This window comes from Gobio gobio (assembly GCF_949357685.1).
Source record: "Gobio gobio genome assembly, chromosome: 14".
NCBI lineage: Eukaryota > Metazoa > Chordata > Actinopteri > Cypriniformes > Gobionidae > Gobio > Gobio gobio.
The window spans coordinates 22,764,395-22,790,576 of record NC_137107.1 but is presented as its reverse complement, the minus strand read 5'-3'; the positions used below and the strand labels follow the sequence as shown (position 1 = coordinate 22,790,576).

General features: G+C 37.8%; 1 protein-coding gene across 2 annotated transcripts in view; it reads left to right on the top strand.

Moving 5' to 3' along the window:
- tenm2b (teneurin transmembrane protein 2b) overlaps positions 1 to 26,182 on the top strand; it is a gene marked incomplete at its 5' end in the record, with an annotated part of 256,725 nt that overhangs the window by 217,624 nt on the left and 12,919 nt on the right. For both annotated transcript variants that reach the window (XM_079834802.1, XM_079834803.1), the window contains 12 exons: positions 1,073 to 1,268; positions 4,097 to 4,198; positions 12,668 to 12,862; positions 13,214 to 13,414; positions 14,849 to 15,034; positions 15,736 to 15,882; positions 21,262 to 21,472; positions 21,747 to 21,866; positions 21,947 to 22,208; positions 22,516 to 22,783; positions 23,130 to 23,273; positions 24,984 to 25,236. In XM_079834802.1, coding sequence (XP_079690928.1) covers positions 1,073 to 1,268; positions 4,097 to 4,198; positions 12,668 to 12,862; positions 13,214 to 13,414; positions 14,849 to 15,034; positions 15,736 to 15,882; positions 21,262 to 21,472; positions 21,747 to 21,866; positions 21,947 to 22,208; positions 22,516 to 22,783; positions 23,130 to 23,273; positions 24,984 to 25,236 — 2,285 coding nt within the window. The remainder of the gene's footprint in view (positions 1 to 1,072; positions 1,269 to 4,096; positions 4,199 to 12,667; positions 12,863 to 13,213; positions 13,415 to 14,848; positions 15,035 to 15,735; positions 15,883 to 21,261; positions 21,473 to 21,746; positions 21,867 to 21,946; positions 22,209 to 22,515; positions 22,784 to 23,129; positions 23,274 to 24,983; positions 25,237 to 26,182) is intronic.

The following is a 26,182-nucleotide window of genomic DNA, read 5'->3' as shown; positions in this document are numbered from 1 at the left end:
TAAATAAAAGCCTAAATTAAATCTGTGCATTATATAAAGCGATCCTGTCTCTTCAGAAAACTTGGACTAGATGAAATGGAATGGACTTTCATTGAAGTGGCAAAAATCTCTCAGGTTTTATTTGTGTTTCGAAGGTGAACAAAAGTCTTAAGGGTTTGGAACAACACAAGGGTGAGTAAATGATGACAGAAGTTTACATTTTTGGGTGAACTATTCCTTAACGCTCATAACCTTAACGTCTCAATTGAATATGATGAGAGACAAAGTATATTATTAAAAATAATATAATGAGCACTAAACAGACATTATGTCTTTGCTAGGACAACTGTGTTGCAAATTTATGAGCCGCTTCTTTTTAATGATTCCTTATACGAGTCCTTAATAGAATTTTTAGGAACTGGAATCAGAATCTAAATCAGAATTATTAAAATCCAGACTGGACTACTCCACACTAAAATCCTGAAGATTCTCTAAAATCCTGATGATTTCCATCCTAGCTAATGTAAGTTAATATTTTTTGCACCATTAATAGACCTAATTTGTTTTTCATGAACACTTTCCATCATCTATCTGATTTAGAAATAAACAGGCTGCTTTTGAGACTACTCAAGTGTTGATATCTAAATCTATTGGTTATGTTCAAACTGCCCTAGCAAACACCAAAAGGGTTAACATACTGATCCGACAAAACTCAACCATTGAAAATTGGGGTTTATCGCCATTTCATGGGACCGTATGTGAGCTAGAGCAAGGAAATCTGGTTCCCTATTATGTTCCTCCTTAAAAAGACAGGTTTTTGTTAATTACCATGAAGAGACCATCTGTGTAGACAGGCTTTTTTTTTGTTTAGCAACTTTTTATAATGAATTGTAAATGATTTCCAAATTATCGCTGCATATTTGTCTTCAGCATTCTTAACACGTGTCTTGTCACATTTCAGAGTTGTTATCTCCTCTACATTTTGATTTAATTTGACTTTTTTGATTGTCGTTACAGTGTTTAGTGAAGATGACGTCCTGTAGCTACATTGTTTTCTCCCTCTGTCCTCACTTTTCTCTCTGTGTCTCTTCAGTATGACTATATGGAAAGGCTGGATGGAAAGGAGAAGTGGAGCGTTATTGAGTCTCCCCGTGAGCGGCGCAGTATTCAGACCGTTGTCCAGAATGAGGCGATCTTTGTGCAGTATCTGGACCCCGGCACCTGGCACTTGGCCTTCTACAACGATGGCAAAGAGAAAGAGGCAGTCTCATTCAGCACTGTGGCTCTAGGTACACACCTCCAGCTTTTATTTACACACTAAGTCAACATATTTAAAAAGAAGATGGTAAAATAGAAACTTGGTTGCTTGGTGACCTTCTATTTAGAGGATGCATTTCACTCCAAGCAGCTTACACTGTACACATGGTCCACTCTTAACCTCATATTATATTTCAGTGTAGTTGAAGGAGAGCTGCTTTTATTGTTTTCACTTACATTTCTCTTTAGGCCACACAAGGAATCGTTGTATTTGTAAAATAAAAGTAAGCACTGAAATATGTTTGTTCAGGCAGTTTAGTCAATATTCACTATATCTACAAAGGCTGTCATAGTGATGACTTTGCATAAGCGCAATGCCAACTTCGAGGCTTTCTTGTACATCAGCTGAGAGGAGCTGTCAGTAAGGGATGGAAAAGTGGAAGTTTGACCTCATGTCTGTCATGATATCAGGCAGTGATGCTGAACTCATGAATCGTATAGGAGGCATTGCTGTCTTTTACATATTCATGTACTGTATATATTGTGTGTTTAAATATTCATGCATAGACCTCTCACTTGTTCACTCATTCAAAATTCAGAACATAGCAACTGTTGTATGCTTCAATATGCAAAGGAATTTTGTCCCAAATCATCTAAAAAAAAAAAAAAAAAAAGCATATAAAGTAATAATAAAATCTTATATTAATCAGATTTATAATCAAATATGAATGTTTTGAATTGGGTTTGTAAATATATATTTTAGATATTACATACACTACTGATTTTTCTTTATAATTTTTTTATTAAAATCAAGTTTTATTTAGCAAGGATGCATTAAATTGATCAAAAGTGACAGTCAAGGCGTTTTACAATGTTTTACATTGTTACAAAAAAAATAACAATAGAATAGAAATGCTGTTCTTTTGAACGTTCTATTTATTAAAGAATCCTGAAAAAGTTTTTTTTATTAAAGTTTCCACAAAAATTTTAAGCAGAAAATTTGCTTTTTTTAACATTGATAATAATAAGAAATGTAAGATGCAATAATAAATATTTTTCATAAAATTAATCTTTGCCATAAAATGACTAAATTACATTTAAAGTATTAAAGTAGAAAATAAAATATTTTAAAGTAGAAAACTATTATTTTAAATTATATAAATTATTATTTTTATTTTATATAATTTAAGGCTGCATTTAAATAAATGCAGCCTTAGTGAGCATAATAATCTTCTTATAAAAACTGTGTGTGTGTGCATGTTTTTCTATCTCGGTGGGGACTTCAACCTGAATGCACATAGACTCATGGGGACTCATGTCACTGTGGGGACCTAAATTGAGGTCCACATGAGGAAACAAGCTTATAACTCATACAGAAAGAGTTTTTCTGAAAATGTAAAAATGCAGAAAGTTTTCTGTGATGGGTAGGTTTAGGGGTAGGGTTAGTGTAAGGGGATAGAATATACAGTTTTGTACAGTATAAAAACCATTACATCTATGGAGAGTCCCTACAAAGATTGCGAACCAGACGTGTGTGTGTGTGTGTGTGTGTGTGTGTGTGTGTATGTGTGTGTGTGTGTGTTTGTTGTGTTTTTTGCTGATGAGATTACAAGCAACTGAACTATTTAAAACAAAATTCAGAGAGTCTTCTGTCTGAAGTAGTCCATAAAGTGCTAAAAGTACTTGGGTACTTAAGCTACTTAAAATGAATGAATGCCACTGCATTATATAACAGAGTATCAAACCAAGTAGCATATGCACACTTTTCAAGGGATTTCACAAAAGAAGTATGTTTGGTTTAAAAAGATAAAAAAGACTAAAAAGTATTTGCACACTTTCTGGTCTGAGAACCAATTTCATACATCCACTCAAAATAACCTTGAGATCAGTTGTTTACAAGTCACTGCAAAAAATGATTCAGAAAAGTGAAATTAGTTTGGAGAAAAGCGCTATCATCATTTGTTTGCAGATGCCACTTTGATATTACTATCTAATAGAATGACATTCATACATTTTTAAGTGTGGCTTAAGTGTCCAAATATTTTCTGGGTCCACTATATTGTATATGCTTAACTATTCAGTTTGAAAAGAAACACACACACACACACACACACACACACACACACACACACACACACACACACACACACACACACACACATTGTGTTTTCATGTTTTATGGGGACTTTCCATAGACATAATGATTTTTATACTGTACAAACCGTATATTCTATTCCCTTACACTAACCCTAACCCTAAACCTACCCATCACACAAAACTTTCAGCATTTTTACATTTTCAAAAAACATCACTTAGTCTGATTTATAAGCCGTTTTCCTCATGGGGACCAAAAAAATGTCCCCACACGGACAAGGATTTCGGATATTGCAATCTTTGTGGGGATATTTTGTCCTTGTAACGTAGGGTATATCTGGACAACACACACACACACACACACACACATACACATACATTGTGTCTTGTGGCCTCTTAGATCTGGAGATCAAATTATCACATACTGTATTAATGTGTGTATCTAACATTCGGTTGATGGCTACTGATGATTTGAAAGCATAATTTTACCACAGCCATAGTGTTAAATTTCCCATAAGGCTATGGTGAAATGTGTCACAGTAATTCGCACATTGCCACTGAACTGTCAATAACGCTGACTGAAAGTTGCACCATGCTGTGTAAAAGATTATCTCACAAAATGCAAGACAGTTCATAGTGAACTAGCTTTCTTCTGTCAGACAGCAGCGTTTAAAAGGTCTTCTAGGTTCGTGAATGTTACATTCCATTGTCCCTCATTAATAACTGAGGGTTGTAAAATGTGTGCGTCTCTTATGTGTCGTCTCAGACTCGGTGGAAGAGTGCCCCCAGAATTGCCATGGCAACGGAGAGTGCATGTCAGGAGCGTGTCATTGCTTCCCAGGGTTCCACGGCACGGACTGCTCCAAAGGTACCGTTTACTGTCACACCGCAAGAGTGTTTACGTTCAAATAATGTTGTTTCACATTGCAGAATTTGTCAAAACATTTTTTCTTACAGAAAAGCTGTGTTGTATAAAAACATTTTGTGCATTAAATAACACCTCACTTTCACATTTATAAATGCAAATAAATTATTTGTTTTTTAATAGGATTTTTCACATTGTGGCATATTGTTTTAAAAGGGGGCATGAAAAAAATTATATTCACTTTATAATGTTCTCTGAGGTTCACTTATAATGTTATCAATATTTTTACAAAAATTATTTCTAATTTAGAAGTAATAGGCTTTTTCTATCCTGTTTTTGACCCTCTCCTTCGAACACTCAGTTTTGATGGGCGCATCGCAGAGATGGGCTCTCGAGTTAGTGAGTTGGATTCAAGTTGTACTCAAGTCGCATTTTAAGTGACTTCATACTTGACTCGGACTCGACCTGAAATGAATTCAGACTTGACTCGACTCGACAAAAAGGACTCGTGAATATTGCAAGTCTTTAATCCTTAAAGGGTTAGTTCATCCAAAAAAGAAAATTCTGTCATTAATTACTTACCCTCATGTCTTTCGACACTCGTAAGACCTCCGTTCATCTTCGGAACACAAATGAAGATATTTTAGTTGAACTACTGATATAGTAAATAAAGATTTTTTGCTTTATTTGAATGTTATAATATATGCTTCACATATGCGTGACATGGTAGATCGGACCCTTTTCATAGAATTTGATTATGTCCTTGTATTTTCCTCGTAAACTCCGAAATGTCATAAGAGTCCCATGAAACATGACAGGTTCCATCGTGCCATATGTTCTCACATTTGGATTTATTACCCTGCAGATCAGCTAGATGCAAAGAATCTGTGGAAAACAATTAAAGACACCGGAATGACAACATCAGATTTTATTAGACATCGCATCCACAAACGTTAGTAACATTACCTCACACAGCTCGCTGTTATACTGTGATGTAGCTGCATGGTTCTTTTGGATTGTCAGTCTGTTAAAACATGAATAAAATCCAACCTTTAAACCTAGCACTACGTTTTACTTTTATCAATCTTTTCGTAGTATATGCAGCTTTTCTCTCTCTCTCTTAATGTGTGTCTATGAGACAGAGGAAGATGTTAATCCATTTATTACTTAAAGCGCAAATTTTAATGTTTCGCAATCAGCATTTGTACAGTTTTCTATTGATTAAAACTGGAAACATTCCGAGGTTTGATATTTTCTGATAATGACTGTCGTCAATGACTGGCACCATCTTGTGTCCACTGTATTGAAAATAACTAATACTCGTCTTGTTGCCAAGACAATTGTTTTGTATTGTACATTATAATGGATTATAACGTAACAGGCTGGATGTATCTCTTACATCTTATGACATTTATTACAAACAAAACAGATGATAGAAAGGTCATATATTTTTTTCGAAATTCCCCCCCGAAAAATTGATTTTTGAATACGAGATTTTTTTTTTTTTTATTTAAAGGGTAACTAAACCCCTGCTCAGAGCTTAACTCCACCCACTGGCAATTTTCAAAAAATGCTGGAAAAGTGGGCTGAGCGGAGGGCGTGCACCTGAGACCCGCAGTGACGGATTGATTGACAGCTATCTGACTCGCGAGTCGCAAAGATGGAGAATGACTGGAGTGACGCCAGCTTTGCAACAGAGTGGTCATTCTCCTACCTTCACCTGAAGTGGAGGAGGGTGGATTGTCTGTAACAGACACAAACCCGGAGCCTTATCAATGCGAGCCGCTGCTCAAACTGCGTTAACTCCCGATGCCGACGATGCTAGTGAAGCAGCCGCGCAAGAGAACTGACCTAATCTATCTGCGTCCGTGGCAACCACTTGCGTGTCAGGGTTTGAAAGCGCGTCTCATGTATGAAAATTATCTGTACACATGACGGGCGGCAATAATATCGCAAGAAAAGCCTGACGTGTACTGACAACTGCATTATTTAACCGTATTTTCTTCAATACAATGTTAAAGCAAGTGTCAAGTGAGTTTCATTCATAATGTTTCTACTTCATGTAACATGACAGTTCATACTGGAGTGAAGCCGTTCTCATCGTGTGATTGGGGGAAACATTTCTGAGGGCGTGGGGAGCTCGTGCCAGGGGCGCGGATAGTGAGACGTTGGAAGTACCATCCTACGTCACGATGTACCACAACGTCCAATAGGAAAATTCAACTGCAGTAGCCACCGTTCAACCTTAAGAGAGCAGCACTTTGGCGGTTTACACCATATTTTATAGAATTAAAACACTTTATACTCAAATGTCAAAACATTTACTCGAAACAATGAACAGCATTAATAAAGCCCCAGTATTACAGATCATTAACTAAAAAAAGTTGGTTTAGGGTTTTGTTACCCTTTAATGACTTGAGACTCGACTCGGACTCGTGACAAAAGACTGACTCCAGATGAAAGACTTGTGAACATCTCTGGCGTGTTGCATTCAAGACTTGGAAATAAACGCCCGCTGCTATGATTGGGTAAAAGTTTTGCATATTAAAATCATTTTCATTGTCATTACACATGTGAAATTGTTTTGAAAAAATCTGATGTTGAAAAATATCTCGTTACATAGTTGAAAAATTTGCCAACAATGTGAAACATTCATGCGTATTACAGATGCTTTATAAGTCTTGATTGTCACAAATAAGGTTGAAGTGAATTACCACAGTTATAAATGACAGGAGGATTTACGGTGTTTTGTGTAAATGGAATTATGAATGAATATACCATTGTTTGTCACACTGTCATTCTTATATTCATCCTTTTCTGTAAAGTAAAAAACCTAACATTGTCATTTGCAGAGTCGTGTTTTAAATCAAATTAAACGTGTTGTAACGTCTTACCGATGACAAAACAGGAGATGTCGCTCACTGAAGCGTACAGCGAATGGCTTTGATCAAAACAATAACAAAAGTTCTCTGTGCTGTCTTCTGTATCCAACAATCCAACGCATTAACCCCATAAATGCCAAAACCTTCTGCATAGGTGTTCTTTTGTCGCACTTTGACATCACATTTTGACAAAATACGAAATGAGTCATTTTGGCAGCTTGGTTTCAATAAAACCTGTTTTTGGACTAACAAGGAAGTTTTGAGTTCTAAAACTTACAGGATATTTTTTTAGTATAATGGCCTCTTATATGTCAAAAGATCAAGGAAAATATTATTTCTTCATTCATGATTCCTTAAAAATCAAGCACATCCACCCAGTAAAATGAATGTACAATAACGTTGTATTTAGTGCATTACAAAAATGAGAATAGAACTGAATAAATTACTTAAAAATTTAAATAAAAATGCTACATATATATATACAGTGAGGAAAATAAGTATTTGAACACCCTGCTACTTTGCAAGTTCTCCCACTTAGAAATCATGGAGGGGTCTGAAATTGTCATCGTAGGTGCATGTCCACTGTGAGAGACATAATCTAAAAAAAATAAATCCAGAAATCACAATGTATGATTTTTTAACTTTTTATTTGTGTGATACAGCTGCAAATAAGTATTTGAACACCTGAGAAAATCAATGTCAATATTTGGTACAGTAGCCTTTGTTTGCAATTACAGAGGAGTTTCCTGTAGTTTTTCACCAGGTTTGCACACACTGCAGGAGGGATTTTGGCCCACTCCTCCACACAGATCTTCTCTAGATCAGTCAGGTTTCTGCCCTGTCGCTGAGAAACACAGAGTTTGAGCTCCCTCCAAAGATTCTCTATTGGGTTTAGGTCTGGAGACTGGCTAGGCCACGCCAGAACCTTGATATGCTTCTTACAGAGCCACTCCTTGATCCCAGGATGGCTGTGTGCTTCGGGTCATTGTCATGTTGGAAGACCCAGCCTCAACCCATCTTCAGTGCTCTAACTGAGGGAAGGAGGTTGTTCCACAAAATCTCGCAATACATGGCCCCGGTCATCCTCTCCTTAATACAGTGCAGTTGCCCTGTCCCATGTGCAGAAAAACACCCCCAAAGCATGATGCTACCACCCCCATGCTTCACAGTAGGGATGGTGTTCTTGGGATGGTACTCATCATTCTTCTTCCTCCAAACACGTTTAGTGGAATTATGACCAAAAAGTTATATTTTGGTCTCATCTGACCACATGACTTTTTCCCATGATTCCTCTGGATCATCCAAATGGTCATTGGCAAACTTAAGACGGGCCTGGACATGTGCTGGTTTAAGCAGGGGAACCTTCCGTGCCATACATGATTTCAAACCATGCCGTCTTAGTGTATTACCAACAGTAACCTTGGAAAACGGTGGTCCCAGCTCTTTTCAGGTCATTGACCAGCTCCTCCCGTGTAGTTCTGGGCTGATTTCTCACCTTTCTTAGGATCATTGAGACCCCACGAGGTGAGATCTTGCATGGAGCCCCAGTCCGAGGGAGATTGACAGTCATGTTTAGCTTCTTCCATTTTCTAATGATTGCTCCAACAGTGGACCTTTTTTCACCAAGCTGCTTGGCAATTTCCCCGTAGCCCTTTCCAGCCTTGTGGAGGTGTACAATTTTGTCTCTAGTGTCTTTGGACAGCTCTTTGGTCTTGACCATGTTAGTAGTTGGATTCTTACTGATTGTATGGGGTGGACAGTCTTTATGCAGCTAACGACCTCAAACAGGTGCATCTAATTTAGGATAATAAATGGAGTGGAAGTGGACATTTTAAAGGCAGACTAACAGGTCTTTGAGGGTCAGAATTCTAGCTGATAGACAGGTGTTCAAATACTTATTTGCAGCTGTATCATACAAATAAATAGTTAAAAAATCATACATTGTGATTTCTGGATTTTTTTTTTTTAGATTATGTCTCTCACAGTGGACATGCACCTACGATGACAATTTCAGACCCCACCGTGATTTCTAAGTGGGAGAACTTGCAAAATAGCAGGGTGTTCAAATACTTATTTTCCTCACTGTATATATATATATATATATATATATATATATATATACAGATCAGGCATAACATTATGATCACCTTTCTAATATTGTGTTGGTCCCCCTTTTACTGCCAAAATATCCCTGACCCATCGAGGCATGGACTCCACTAGACCCCAAGGTGTGCTCCAAGATGTTAGCAGCAGATCATTTAAGTCCTATAAGTTGCGAGGTGCGGCCTCCATGGATCGGACTTGTTTGTTCAGCACATCCCACAGATGCTCGATTGGATTGAGATCTGGGAAATTTGAAATCCAACACCTCAAACTCGTTGTGCTCTTCAAACCTTTCTTGAACCCTTTTTGCTTTGGGGCGGGGCGTATTATCCTGCTGAAAGAGGCCACAGCCACCAGGGAATACCGTTTCCATGAAAGGGTGTACATGGTCTGAAACAACGCTTAGGTTGGTGGTACGTGTTAAAGTAACATCCAAATGGATGGCAGGACCCAAGGTTTCCTAGCAGAGCATTTCCCAAAGCATCACACTGCCTCCACCGGCTTGCCTTCTTCCCATAGTGCATCCTGGTGCCATGTGTTCCCCAAGTGACGCACGCACCCGGCCATCTACGTGAGGCCACCTTTTTCCATTGCACCATGGTCCAGTTCTGATGTTCACATGCCTCCTGTTGGCCCTTTCGGTTGTGTGCAGGGGTCAGCATGGGCACCCTGACTGGTCTGCGGCTATGTAGACCCATATGGAACAAACTGCGATGCACTGTGTATTCTGACACCTTTCTATCAGAACCAGCATGAACTTCTTGAGCAATTCGAGCTACAGTAGCTCGTCGGTCTGATTAGACAATGCGGCCAGCCTTCGCTCCCCACGTGCATCAATGGGCCTTGGCCGCCCATGACCCTGTCCTCGGTTTACCACTGTTCCTTCCTTTGACCACTTTTGATAGATCCTTACCACTGCAGACCGGGAACACCCCACAAGAGCTGCAGTTTTGGAGATGCTCTGACCCTGTCGTCTAGCCATCACAATTTGGCCCTTGTCAAACTCGCTCAAATCCTTACGCTTGCCCATTTTTCCTGCTTCTAACACATGAACTTTGAGATGTTTACTTGCTGCCTAAAATATCCCACCCACTAACAGGTGCCATGGTGAAGAAATAATCAGTGTTATTCACTATTCACGGTCATAATGTTATGCCTGATCGGTGTGTGTATATATATATATATATATATATATATATATATATATATATATATATATATATATATATATATATATATATATATATATATATATATATATATATACACAAAAAAATATTTTACACACACATATATATATATATATATATATATATATATATATATATATATATATATATATATATATATATATATGCAAAATATTATATTATGTAAATGTATAAATATAAATAATAATTTTAATATATTTATATCTTTTAGAAGTGAATGTGACATGAGCATGAGATTTACCCTGTCATGTTACATGTGATATGTAAGCTAAGTAATATCAAACTTTATATTGAATTTTATGTAGCATGACTTACAAACAACCTTTGTGATCTGCTGGATTTATTTAAAGTGAGTTTGTATGTGTAATTTGCCATAGGTTTTATAAATGATTTTCTACATGTTTAACTCTGAAGCTGTTATTGATGTGAAACATATGTCAGAATTGTCCCTCAAGCTCAAAATTTGTCATCCGATCATCAGTGTACATAAGCTCTGGCCATTTGTCGTAACGGCTCTATGACACTGTCACATCACTCTGAGATCTAGACAGATGAATTACAATATCACTGATTAATCCCGTCTCAGTTATGCCAAAATGTCTGATGGGTTTGTTGGCTTTACTGTGCCAGACCAATCTTTTTGACTGATGAAGTGCTCTCAGTGGAGGCTTCGTAAAGAGAAATATGTGTGAGCTCACCTGAGGCTATAGACAGCTAGTTTATTACTGTCGAATGCTGTCTCCTCTGAGAAGCACGGAGCACTGTTGATATTGCCTCTGAATCTCTACCTTAATTACACATGGCATAGTCTTTCTTATCACTACACACAGAGAGACCATGCAGCATTTATGCCGCCTTTGAGGCTGAATATCGCACACTGAAAGAGTGAGGCATGATTCTTTTCTTCTTTTTATACATTCATTCATTCTAAGCAATTTTTTTCATTGAAAACTGCAAGATTTTCTGATATGTTTCTGCTCAGCTTGAGTTTATGCTGGCTAATGTTGGAAAAACTATCAAACAAAGTTACCTTAATAAGATACAAGCTACTTTGTTAAAGTCAGGCTACTTTTTTTTTTTTTTTTTGTAAACAAAATTGGCTAACTACATTGTAACTTTTTTTAGGGGGCAATACATGGTATGTTTCAGATTATATAGTTATATAATATCAGATTATAACATTTCTGATTTAATCACATCAGTATATTCTGGCTCAAAAAAAGTTGGGTTTTTTAATAAATGACTCTTGATTAGGGTGACATTAAACTTGAAAAAAAGAAATGTACTTTTATATCCCGATATAAAAGATACAAAATTTCACCAGAGGTTTCATTCTACAAAGGAGTTTTATTCATCTTTAATCTGGGTCATTTGAACAAACAGATTTTCTTTTATTCAACAAGGACACATTAAATTGATCAAAAGTGACAGTAAAAACAATTATATTACAAAAGATTTCTACTTCAAATATATGCTGTTCGTATGAATTGTTCGTCATTAAAGAATCTCTAAAAAAAATACATCACGTTTTTACCAAAAAAAATAATAATTCAACACTGATAATAATAACAAATGTTTCTTGTGCATCAAATTAGTGTTTTTTAAAGGACTGGAGTAATGATCCATCAAAGAAATAAATTACATTTTAAAATATTTTTAATGGTAATAATACTTCACAATATATTTTTTTCATTACTGATTTTATTGTATTTATCATTAAATAAACGCAGCCTTGGTAAGCATAAGAAACTTTTGAACGGTAGTGTATGATATGTATCAGATTATAGCATTTATAATTTAATCTCAGCAGTGAAAACAAAGAGGATTTTTAAGTAATGACTTCTGATTAGTGTGCATTAAACGTAAAACGAGATCAGTCTTTCAATAGAAAAGATGGAACATTCTGCCATGGAGTTGATTCTACATAGAGACTGGAATTGGTGATTTTTTTTCTTTTCTTTTCAATCTTGTTCATGTGAACAAACCAGTTCACTAAAACAAAACTGACATCCCACAGCCACATATTTGTCAGGGTAGTTCAGGAGAATGCATTTGATTATTGGCGCAGTTTGTGGTGTTTTCATACAATTCATTGGATTTATTTGAATTAACTGTATGCTTCATTTTTCTCTTATCTTATCTTACATTTCATACCTGAACTTCTCTCAATGCAGCTGGTTTTCACTAATTCCTCTCAAACATCCTCGTCTTCTGTCCTTCCCTCACTCCCTCATTTGTTTTCCCTCCTGCATCCTTTCGTTCTGTCTCCATTATAGTGGCTTGTCCCGTGCTGTGCAGTGGGAACGGGCAGTACAGCAAGGGTGTGTGCATGTGCTACAGCGGCTGGAAGGGTCTGGAGTGTGACGTGCCTCAGGGCCAGTGCGTCGACCCCAGCTGTGGCGGTCACGGGACCTGCGCCCAGGGCAGCTGCACCTGTGAAGCGGGTTACCGTGGCGAGTCCTGCGAGGAAGGTAATGAGCGTGTGGACAGCTTCTCATTTTCAAAACTTTTTTCAGCACTCTCGGAAAAACCTCTTCCTCTGAGAATCTCAGATTTCAAATGTCTACTATAAAAGCATGCTGATACAAGCTTAATAAACTTTGTTAAAGTGATGAAATCCAGTCTATTGATCGGGCTTTTAAGAAATTGGGCATAAACGGAGTCTCTGAGAGCATGTTCATATGAGCAGCTGGTTTCTGAAAGTGTTGAGGTCCCAGAGGTGAGTTTAGGAAGGAGAAGTGAAAGATGAGGAGGAGAGTGAAAAGAAAAAAAGAGAATGAGAGAAAAAGACTTTTTCAAACACTCCATTTCTTTCTCTCCAGTGGATTGTCTTGACCCCACATGTTCTGGACATGGCAGCTGCGTGTCCGGTCAGTGCCACTGTAAACCAGGTTGGTCTGGGCCGCTATGTGATGTGTCCAGAGCCCAGTGTCCGGATCAGTGCAACGGCCACGGAACCTACAGCCCTGACACGGGCCTCTGCAGCTGTGACCCCAACTGGATGGGCCCTGACTGCTCCACGGGTGTGTTCCCATCAGCGATTTCCACCTCCTCACTTCCTCTCTTCTCAAGCTGTGCTGCTATTTATCCCAGTCTTTCATTTTCATCCATATACACTCTTGGGAGGGATTCACTAAGCATGAATTGTGCTCGCTGTAAGCGTTGTTTATTTGCACTCGCTGCGTGTGCTGTTTTAGCACGTGATTCATTTGAAAGCAAGACACACCTCAAAAAATGTGCGGAAACAATTCAAAAACAATCCAAAACTTTTGTGGATGAGGTGCAATCCAAAATGCCTAAAATAATTTTAATATATTCTTGTTAACATAAAAGAGATCCATTTATTAATAACATTAATTTGGTTGAAATATGCATGGTGCAACCAGCGCAGATAGTTCTCTAGAAAGTAAGATCTGTTAAACTGGATTATTGGTGATTACTGAATAAGATGCATTTTTTGCTCTCAAATATGCATATTTACAAATATTTTATAGGTAATAGATAATATAGATATACACTAATGTTCAAAAGTTTGGGGTCGGTACAAAGTCTTTTATGCTCACCAAGGGTTTTGAAGGATTCTTTGATTAATAGGTTATTTGAAATAGATGTACCATTATAAATATCTTTACTGTCACCTTTGGTCAATTTAATGTATCCTTGCTAAATAAAAGTCTTATTGACTTGAAACTTTTGAACAGTAATGTCAATAATACAGCTATTTTAGTGTGCTATTGACATACATGGTATTCCGTACAATAATTTATGTTATTTTTAGCAATGTAATTATTTAAGTTACCAAAGCATTTGCAGCGTTGCTGCAGATCATTAAAACAGTGCAAAGCCAAACAGCAATTAAGTAAAATAACAAAATATGGGGCAGATTTACTAAACAGGGCAAATTAGTGTGAGAAACCAATTTTAAAAAAGCGCCGATGGGAGTGGAATGTTCTGTGTGAGATCTACTGACAACGCGCAAATTAAAGAATACAGACGCGGTCAGAACATTTCCATAATGACCAACGCATTCTACCAAGAGCAGCTCAAATTAGCCTCTGTTTTAAGACATGCTTTTTTTGGGCAGTAAATAATGGCACAAACACCAGTAAATTGAATAGCGTAAACCATAGTAAATCACCATGCATGATTGATTTAAATACTCTCCTCCCATAAATTTTGCGCCTGAAAGGAAAACTCCTACAAATGCATATGCAAAAATAGCCCTGTCCATGCCTTTTCAGTGCTAATTTTTCACTGCGTGTCTTTAGTAAATCCTGATAGTAGTTTTTTAAAACCGAAAGAGGGTTTGCACTGTGGCCCTAAAACTGCAAATTGCTTACATTTGAAAGAAACAATAATAATTAAAGTAACACAGAAGGAATAAAATAAAGATAAATATAAGAGATGAAAAACAAGAGTAAAAACCACTCTCTCTCTCTCTCTCTCTGTGTCTCCAGAGGTGTGTTCAGCAGATTGTGGGAGCCATGGTGTGTGTGTCGGGGGCGTTTGCCACTGTGAGGAAGGCTGGACAGGCTCAAGCTGTGAGCAGAGACTGTGTAACCCACAGTGTGTGAAACATGGGACCTGCAGGGATGGCAAGTGCCAGTGTGAACAGGGCTGGAACGGAGAACACTGCACCATAGGTAAACACACACACACACACACACACACACAGGCTCTTACCCTGCTTTGAAGCTTTGAACTAGTCAAAGGCATTTCCCTCGGTTCTGTGACTTCTTTTTCAAAGACTTTTCAGTTGCTGTTTTGTTGTTTGGTTTTGATTGATTTGCTCATGTTTGCATCAGCGCATATACATAGACATATTTGTGTGTATGCTTATGTTTGTGTGTGTGTTGTCATTGTTTTATAATCACATTCAGAGCAAAGGACACAGTCTTCACTGTGTGATCCACATCTATAAGAATATTAAATGACTTGTTGAGCTCTGGAGTCCAGCCAGAAGAAGAATACTAATGGATGCCGCTTTGGTTGCATGTGTTAGTATGCTTGTTTTCATGCTAATGAATACAGTTCTCCCTCTCTGCCACCGTTTTCACATCATTGTTTTCAGACAATTATAGCTGATGGATTCTGAGCACACAACACATCTTGACACTGAATTCACCATCCAAAATGCAGCAGTCAAACCAATGTCATCCATAATGGTTTTGCTTGGGTTCATTGATAATAGATGTCCATCAAGTTTTTGTCTGACAGTCGGTATGGTAGTGAGTTTTAAGTGGCGAGTAACATTTCTCCTTGTGTTTCTTATGGGCATCAAACTTAATCATCTTAAATCCAATATATTCACACAATTGATCAATCTCTCCCTCTCCTCTTTCAGATGGTTGTCCAGGGCTGTGCAATGGGAATGGGCAATGCATCATGGGTCAGAACAGCTGGCACTGCGAGTGTCACACTGGCTGGAGAGGGCCAGGCTGTAGTGTTGCCATGGAGACCTCCTGCAATGACAATAAGGACAATGAAGGAGGTAAGAAATGCATAATGAATGCAGAAATTGTTTCTTTCCCCTTTGGCCTCATCTGCATCGTATCTGTCAAGAGAACTTAAGGGAAAAAAGCTGATGTGATGAGAACTTTGGTTAGGACAATTATTATCTTACTATTGTAAAGGCCTGTTCACACAACAATAAATATTGTAATATAAAAAGCCATCGATGCGATCAAATTTTCTAATTTCATTTCCTCGCACTGTGAATAAAACTGGCCAACCAATAAGATTCACTCTTTTGATCATGTGCCCAGAGCAGCTGCATTTATATAAAACTGACTTGGTTGGCGTTCACTATCAGGTATTTTGCTATGGGACAGTGAATAACAGAGGAAAAACCCTCAAATGGCTCTCCTGTCTCTGTACTCTTGTATTTGGTGTTGTTTGATAAACACCATAGTGAATACAAAAATCTGATTAATTCATATTGTTGACTTCCTTTTTTCTCTGTGAAAAGCAGGCGTCAGAAATGGAATGTTGCAAAGCGCTCTGTGTACCTGGGGTATTTCTGCTTTTATAAGTGCCACCTATTGTCAGAGAGTGAATTTGCATGTTGAATCAGCCTGACTGACGTTATTATGCATTGATTTGAACAGACAAATTGTATGTGAAAATCGGACAGTTTATTTATTTATTTACAGAAACTAGAGGTATTGATGTATCAAATTAAGAAGCTTCTAGAACTGTATATTCTTCAATAAAAACTAAAATTACTAATTATCTTTATTTTATGTTTTTTTTATTTTAAAAGGGGGGGGGGGGGGGGGGGAGTCTAATGCTATTTCATGCATTCTGACTTATTTACACTGTTAAAGAGTTGGATTCTCATGCTACAAATGGCCAAAACTTTTTTTTAAACGAGTTGGACGTATGACAAAGTATTTCTGTGTCAAATACACTCCTTCAGGATTCGAATACGTTTCGGAAAGTTTTTTTCGAGTGTGGTGCTGTATGACGGCATAAAGGGCAGAATTCCTTGTATGGGCACTTCTCCCGGATGAGTGCGTGCACATCAACTAGAGTGAGAGCAAGAGCACGTCCATTAACAAGCTTCGTTCGGCTTAGTGAAGCCATCGGCAGCGCTGTCTGATTAAACCAAAGACTCCACAGAGATATGAAGGATGCGATACTACTCTATAGGTACTCAAGATTAACAAGAGACTGGCAGAAACGGTGTGTGTTATGTACCCTTTAATTTAGATTAGAATTTGATTATTTTTACATACGAGTAATAATTATTATACTCTAAATATATAGTTTTAAGTAATCCTGCAACCCAAATTCCCAAACCTTTTCCCAAACTTTTTTGTCAGCCAATTCCCTTTGATCTAAAATATTTACTTGAAGTCACTTCTGAAATGTTTGATTCAACAATTTAACAACACATTCACATGTTCATGGTTCTCTGATGTTGGTTACTCATATGTAAAAAGAATCAAATTTAATCTAAATTAAAATAAAAAAAAACATAAAAGCAAGATAATTATTTTAGTTTTTATTAAAGGATATACAGTTCTAGAAGCTTCTAGAATCACAAAATGAATTGTGGCTAATTAATTTGATATATTTATATATATATATTAGGTATGCAATTAATTAAAATTAAAATTCCTTAACCAGGCCATATGTATATAACAAAAAATGTATATACATATACAATGTTTTTTATTTAATTCATTATTAGCTTTTCAGTTTCCAGTTCCCTCACGAATCCCAATTTCGGAAACTCTGCTCTAAATGAATTGATGCCTTGCCATCCTTTCCCCAGTCATAAAGAATTCATTTTAAAAAATGTGTATATATCAACTGCTGAATTGTGGCAATTTATTAGGTGATATGAAGAAGCTTTGAGCAACTGGATAGAGCAGCTCCAATCAACTGTATGAAAAGGTGATGTGTCTGTTGGATGGCAGATTGAGGGATTTGAAGCTACCCCTAGGCAGAATGATTATATAACAGGTAGATGTTCAGAGTCAGGCTTAAGCACTGAGTGTCTCCCCTAGACCAATAAAGTGCACAGAGGGGCTTTTAGAAGGAACTGTTTGTTGTGTCTTTTTTTAAAATGCTTTGTCTTTATCTCTCACTCTCTTATACACATGGCATGGCAAAACATGCAGGTGTTTAAACAAACCCCTTACCATTGGTATTAAGTTGTTGTGCTCACATTAGTCTTAGAGCATGTGAAAATACTTTGGGCCCTCTAACCTAAATGTTCTTTCATAATATATATTATTAGAATAGGGAGAGGACAGGGAGTTATATATAAAAAGGGGAAGGGGATCGGAAAGTAATCTCTGCTAGACAATCAAACATGCAATTTAATTTAACTTAATTTGCTGTAATGCAATTTATTTCATCTTAATTATACTTCTTGTGGATTCAATTTCAAGGATTATCACAAAATACTTCTTAAAGAAGACGTTTGAAGGCACTGTTTAGTCTAACCCAGACACAAACAGCACAAAGAAAAGCGTCCTCCAGACATGCACAACTTCCTGTTTTTTTTCTTCTCTCTCTTTTGTTTGCTCTTCATTTGGGGGTTACTTCATAGAGGCTTCAGAGATCAGAGAGCACCAGGCAAAACAACATGGAGCAAACATCTATAGAAACAGGCGCTTGTTGTGAGTTTGTTCCGGATCAAGAAAGACCCATTTAGGGAGAAGGGTTGAAAGGGTGTGCATGTACAGTGCACTGCGATACGCAGCCAGTAAGAAACGGAAAGAGACAGAGAGAAAGATGAAACAGGAAGGGAAGCTCTCAGGGGTGTGAGCGATGCCCTATGTGACTTTGATGTAAGTTCTCTAAAAGTGAAACCGGGGTAGAGAGAGCGAAACTAGAGCATCATTTGATTCAATGATCACTTCTATCAGCTGGGCTCATTATCACAATGGGAATAAATAAAAGTATTTGTTCAATTTAATTTCCATAATGATAAGAAATTCTACATTTGAGCTAATTATGTTTTTTTAATCACATATCACATTATTTGTCTCCCTCTCTTGACATCAAAGCAGTGCAGGGTTTTGAACTGAGAAGGGTTCGTCGAAAGTACACTCTGAGAATAAGATGGCACCCGAACAGAGAGACTTCAGAAGCCGCTTTAAACCATCTGCCACTCTGAAACCATGAAACTGTGTGCTTGGGATGTCAAATGTGCTGGTACTTCTGGAACCAAGTCAATTAAAAAAAATACAGTTCTTTCTATAGTGTTGATAATATTGAGTACAAACTAAATTTAGTACTTTGATAAAATGCAGCTGCACATATTTATCATGAAAGGACATTAAAGGTTTAGTGCATCAAAATGTTTATCGATATAGCTGATGGAAATGCCAATTATCGATAATTTTTTGCAAATGTCGACAATCTTTTTTCGTTTAACTTTAGCGCATAAATTCTCTGTCGATATTTCAAATGTCGCAAAAACTAGTTTGGATATACAGCTCTGGAAAAAATGAAGAGACCACTTAACATTGATTTCTCAATGTTAAGTGGTCTCTTCATTTTTTCCAGAGCTGTATATTATAACCATTGGACTAAACAATTTTTTAGGGAGGGGAGAGGGAGGAGATTTGGAAAACTTCTAAATTGCATGTTTTTGTGGTTTTCGCTGAACTTTCAGGCATACAAATGTATATACTATAATGATACATAAGAGTAGGGAAATATATAACATAACTACTGGATTTAGTGGGCCCCCTGGGAATTGGGGGCCCCTATAATTGTCACCACATTTCACCCCACTAGCGATGGCCCTGCTATGGAGTAAACCGTGTTTTCAAAAAAGTTGTGAGCGCTTTTTTAAAGTCTTTTTCTGCAGCTCAGAGTGTCTTTTTCTGCAGCTCAGCACGTCTTTTCATGTTGAAAAAAGTCTTCTGATAAAACTTTTCTGATAAAAACGCCCTACGTCAAGCGCCTTTTTGACAGCTGACCAATGACAAGCGAGTAGCGAGACCTGACTTGTTTCCATAACAACAAGAAAAATTGAGAAGTTGCTGGTAGATCGACTAAACAGCAGTAGCAGGTCTACAAACAGACCTTTGTTAAGTCTGAAATATGCCGCAAACCGCGCATCATCCAACTGGAACTCCTGGACTAAATTGACCATTCGCAAACACCCACCCCCTTTAGTTACTGTTGCTATGTACGACAAGCCATGGCGCTCTCACACCACACACGTTCTCACGCGGAGCAAAGAGGACACTGACAACACGCCGACAGACAGGACAGAGCAAGTTAATTTTGATATGAAACAAAGTCTAAACTTTGAAATTGTCTTTTTTTTTTTATAGAAATTTAAACAATAAATATCATTTTGTGGCTCTTTAATGTGTCGTCATCGCTGTAGCACCTCAGTTAAAGCTGCTCGTGAACCGATTATCTCTTCCTTGTAGTTCATTGATAAGCACGAAATAAACATGAATGAGCACTAAAAGAAATGTTGTTTCAACCGCGGAAAGACGTCAGTACACACCGTTTTTCAAGTTCAAGTCCACCAACGTTAATCTACTACTCCTGACTGCCTTGTCAGACAAAATGGCAGATTCAGCGATGTGATTGGTCAGATCGCCTGTAAATCAAACTTGCAGCGAAGGGTGAATTATTGTAAGCACCATACTTTTTTCTTCCCCTTATAATGTTGCGCATCCACAAATGTCGTTGGGAACCGACATTCTCCTCCTTCAAAACTTGAGCCAACTTTCTCTTTCTTGACAGTTTGTATCTCCGCACATTTTTCTATTTTAATATTTTAAAATGTAATTTATCTGAATTTTCAGCATCATTACTCCAGTCTTTAGTGTCACATGATCCTTCGGAAATTATTGTAATATGCTGATTTGGTACTCAAGTAACATTTCTTATTATTATCAATGTTGAAAACAGTTGTTCTGCTTAATATTTCTGTGGAAACGTGATTTTTTTTCAGGGTTCTTTAATGAATAGAAAGTTCAAAAGAACAGTATTTATTCAAATAGAATATAAATATTTTGTAACATTATAAATGCATTTACTGTAACTAATCAATTTAATGCATCCTTGCGGAATAAAATAATTAATTAATTTTAAAAACATCTTACTGACCACAAACTTTTGAATGGTAATGTACATTAGAAAATGCTCTGCAAAAATGCTGCAAAAATTGACTGAGAAAAATGTGAAGGCTTTATTCTGTTGTGAATATTACATATTCAGTAGATATTGAGGAATTGACACTGGCATTTCTACCACAAACTGGATTTTTGGTATCGTGACAGCCCTAGTGTGGGTTTATCGTCATACAAAATTCATGTGTCACACTGCTAATGCATGCTACAGATCTAAAGATTTTATGACATGTGGTGACATCTTTTCCACTCAGATGGTCTTGTTGACTGCATGGATCCGGACTGCTGCACGCAGAGCTCTTGTGTGACCAATCCTCTGTGCCGTGGATCACGTGACCCACTCCAGGTCATTCAGCAGAGCCAATCAGAGGTCCAGAAAGTCCCTTCCTTTTATGACAGAATCAAGATGCTTGTGGGTAAAGACAGCACTCACATCATCCCAGGAATCAACCCCTTCAATGCCAGGTACCTCATCTGCCATATGCTGTGATGGATTCAATTATATGGTTTATCATGTTCTAATATTGCTTTTTGTATTTGTGTGTGTGTGTGTGTGTGTGTGTGTGTGTGTGTGTGTGTGTGTGTGTGTGTGTGTGTGTGTGTGTGTGTGTGTGTGTGTGTGTGTGTGTGTGTGTGTGTGTGTGTGTGTGTGTGTGTGTGTGTGTGTGTGTGTGTGTGTGTGTGTGTGTGTGTGTGTGTGTGTGTGTGTGTGTGTGTGTGTGTGTGTGTGTGTGTGCAGCCTGGCATCTCTAATTCGAGGTCAGGTTTTGACCTCAGATGGCACTCCGTTGGTGGGCGTCAACGTGACCTTTGTGAAGTACCCTCACTATGGTCACACCATGACCCGCCAGGATGGAACGTGAGTAACATCAAATTATCTGACCCCCTTTTGCCGTTGAATATGTACTGAAGTATGTTTTCTATGCCGATTCTCCCTAGTTTTGATCTGGTGGCCAACGGCGGAGGCTCTCTTACTTTGCGGTTCGAGCGGGCTCCGTTTTTGAGTCAGGAGCGGACGGTGTGGCTGCCCTGGAATCGCTTCTACGCTATGGACACCCTGGTGCTACAAACAGAGGAGAAAACCACGGGCAGATGTGACCTGAGTGGTTTTGTCAGGCCCGATCCTGTGGTGCTTCCCTCCCCACTGTCCTCCTTCTTCAGCTCCAACCCTTCAGAGAGACACATTCTCCCCGAGAGCCAGGTGCCACATTCAACACCGCTCCCATCACATCTCATTTCTGTCATATTCGTGTAGGTCGTTACACTCCTCTGTTGGCTTTTTATTTGCATCATATATTCTCTATTACTCTTCCTATTCACTCTTGGCTGGTCTTTTGTTGTTAATCTCCATTTTCATTCCCTTCTTGCAATCAGTTTCTCTCAGCTGCTCACTTTCCATCTCTTTTATTTTCTTTCTGAGACAGTTTTTCAAGACTGATGGCAGCTGCAAGAGTTTTTTTTTTATTTTTATTATTTAACATTATTTTTTCCTTCCTCTCTCTTTCCAGGTCCTTCACGAGCAGGTGGAAATTCCCGGCACTAGTCTTAAACTTTGCTATCTGAGCTCCAGGACCTCAGGCTACCTCTCGCTGCTTAAGGTGATCATGACTCCAGCTCTAGTGCCTCTCAGCCTGGCCAAAGTGCACCTGATGGTGGCCGTGGAGGGCCATCTCCTCCAGAAATGGTTCCATGCCTCCCCTAATCTGGCGTACACTTATATCTGGGACAAGACTGATGCCTACAGGCAGAGGGTCTACGGTCTGACTGAGGCTTTGGGTAAGTGATATATGGAGTCATGGAAACAGGTGTATTTCAACTGTTATCTTGTTTCTTGTCTACGCCTTTGTCTGTTCCCCAGTGTCTTCTCTTAATTTGAGCTCCAAAACACAGATAGTTTCTGAGTTTAATGAGACTGTCTGTCTCTCATCCATTATTGTGTATGCCAGCGGCAAGTTCCTCCTGTGAGCTAATGAATTGTTATGTCCCCGATCGGTGATGGAGTGTTTAATTAAGATAGCACAGCTTTGCTCTTCCTCTAAGTGTCTTCCCTCTCTGTCATTTTCTCCTTCATTCTTCACATTTCTTTTCTATCCTCTTTCAATCTGTCAATCTTTCTCTTTAGTGTCCGTGGGGTATGAGTATGAGACGTGTCCCAGTCAGATCCTGTGGGAGAAGAGGACAGCTGTGCTGCAGGGATATGAGCTCAACCCCTCGAACCTGGGCGGCTGGTCTCTAGACAAACACCACATGCTGAACATCCGCAGTGGTACGATACCAAAATGGCCATTCAAACAAGTCAATGCACTCGATAGGGAAGGGCATGTGAACTCACAAGTGACATCAATGATTAGCCATGGAAATGCATTAATTGTGGGATTTGTTATTTGACTGTTATTGGAAGTTATGAAATTAACTGTACACAGATTTTCAAAACAGGGCTTCATTTTTTATTTGTCTTAAGTTGTTGCTGTGGCATTTTTGGTTCAGTTGGTTGCAGGAAGCTCCAAAGGAGTCTGCAGAAGAATGTAAATAAAATAATATTAAAATAAAATGTATTTAGATCAAATTCCCAAATTGTACATTAATACTGCTTCATTTTCTTCATTCAAAAATCATGAGAATAATGACAGTTATTTTTTTGTTTTGTTTTTTTGTTTATACATTTAATGGTACTTTAATGCTGGGTAGACCAAACATACAGTGTCAGCTTAACAGAAAGTAAGAAGTTTCCAGATAATCCATCCATCTCTCTATCCTCCAATCTACTTTTATCCTCTTCTACAGGGTCACCAGGGTTTCCAGAACATATGTTATGCATATTTATAAAACACACACACACAATAAAAATGGGTTCCTTTTAATCTCCTTGTCAAGTACCCAAGTAGTCAAAATGATCAAAATAGGCATCCCGAACACAGCAACGATATTTCTTTGTGAATTGGCCTACTCACACATACACTCTTAATGCATGTGAATAAAATAAATCAAAATCTTGCATATTATAATACAGTATAACAATGATACTCACTTGATAAGTGTCAAGAGAACACAATAGCTTTCTAATGGTTGATATATTTAGAGGTTAAGAGGGCCCATTATAGATAGATAGATAGATAGATAGATTGATAGATAAGATAGATAGATAGATAGATAGATAGATAGATAGATAGATAGATAGATAGATAGATAGATAGATAGATAGATAGATAGATAGATAGATAGATAGATAGATAGATAGATAGATAGATAGATAGATAGATAGATAGATAGATAGATAGATAGATAGATAGATAGATAGATAGATAGATAGATAGATAGATAGATAGATAGAAAATAAACACTCAATAATACTAATTACACTAAGCTGAGTTCTATTATCTATGAGGCACTTACTTTTGTGAAATGAAAAAGAGACAGGTCATCCCTACAGCTGACGGCCTAAAAAGCTTCTCCAAGAAAAAAAAGTATTTCATTACAATCATTACAATCTTACAATCATTACTGACTCACACTGTGTGAAAAGTGTTGGTATTAACCACCATTATAGAACAGAAGTTATGCATGCTGTTTCACACCTGTTTATCGTCAGACCTTTTAAAAATTTCACTTTGACTACTGGGAAGTCAAATCATTACACAGGGATGGAGGGCATGCCAGTGGATTATAAAATAACATGCACACGCTGCCTAATGTTGCTCTTTTTCTGCACATTTGTCATTGCTCATAATTTCATCACTGTATTAGGGTAAAATTCTCTGTTTGAGGTTTTTTTTTGTCATTATTGATGATTATGAGGTCTTTAATGACTGCTGGTTTCACGCTATTGATCACGAAATGCAATAAATATGTCACAGTGTAGAAATTGATGCTTTCATTTAAGCATCACATTTGTGCGTGTAAAGACCATTAGAAATATGTCATGTTTGAAATCTCACTCAATTGCATTTAGTGACAGTGTTTGATTTATTTCACACAGGAATTCTTCATAAGGGCAGCGGCGAGAACATCTTCCTCTCCCAGCAGCAGCCGCCCATCATTAACAGCATTATGGGTAACGGCCGAAGACGCAGCATCTCTTGCCCAAGCTGCAGTGGGATGGCAGAGGGCAACAAGCTGCTGGCGCCGATGGCCGTAGCCTGTGATGGAGAGGGCAACCTGTACGTGGGTGACCTTAACTTTGTGCGGAGGGTCTATCCGTCCCTCAATACCACAGCTGTACTGGAGCTCAGGTAAATCTGATAGGATGCATTCTTAAAGACAACATTATACGGCATTTGTAATGCATTTCACCTCTATAATTTAACACATTACAGTGTACAACTCGATATTCAGCTGAAATAATAAGTGTCTGGAGTTGGCTTTAAAAAATGAAATAGAATCAGCAAATCAAAATGAAATCAAAAATGCATGAACCACTGACTGGAAAAATTTTACTGAAGAAGAAGAAAAATAATAATTCATACTTTTCATTTAGAATCTAGACTTTTTTAATTTAGTTTGGATTAGAGTTGTGCTGGTCGGTTTGACCAAAAATGTGCATCACTGTATTTTTCTAAATTATATCAATTTCGCGATATATGACAATATTTTTTCACCCTATGCATGACCGGGTGTTAACCACATTTTCTACTAATTGAGAGAGGCAATACTGCAGTAGACGAGAATGCCCTATTTTACTGTCATGATGAGTGAATATTGTAGAAAAATTAAAACAGGTACACTAGAATTAACACAGGTTTTGCAAAGCTCCACAAAATGATGCTGTGGGGAGACAACAACCAATAAAACACAGACATGCAACACACTCATTACAGACGTGTGAATATTAAAATATGACCACAGAGAGAAAAAAACCTTAAGCATTTTAAAAATCAAACCCTATAACAACAAACAGCCAAAACGAGGGAGAAACACGGAAGAACGTTTAAAAGGTCTAAGGATATTTTCAATACATTTAAGAGCACTACAGTCTCTGAACAAACAACACACTTCAGTTTAACACAGAAAGAATAACAGAATAACAGAAATACGCCGCATTCCAAACGTATGTGGAGGTGTTGTCTCTTGGATATTTGCCTGTTCCTGGTGTTTTAAGTTAGTAGTAAAGACTGTTTTCACTTAAATCCTTTGTCGTGCGTTCATCTACTACCACAGACCATGACAGAAAACAGTTGT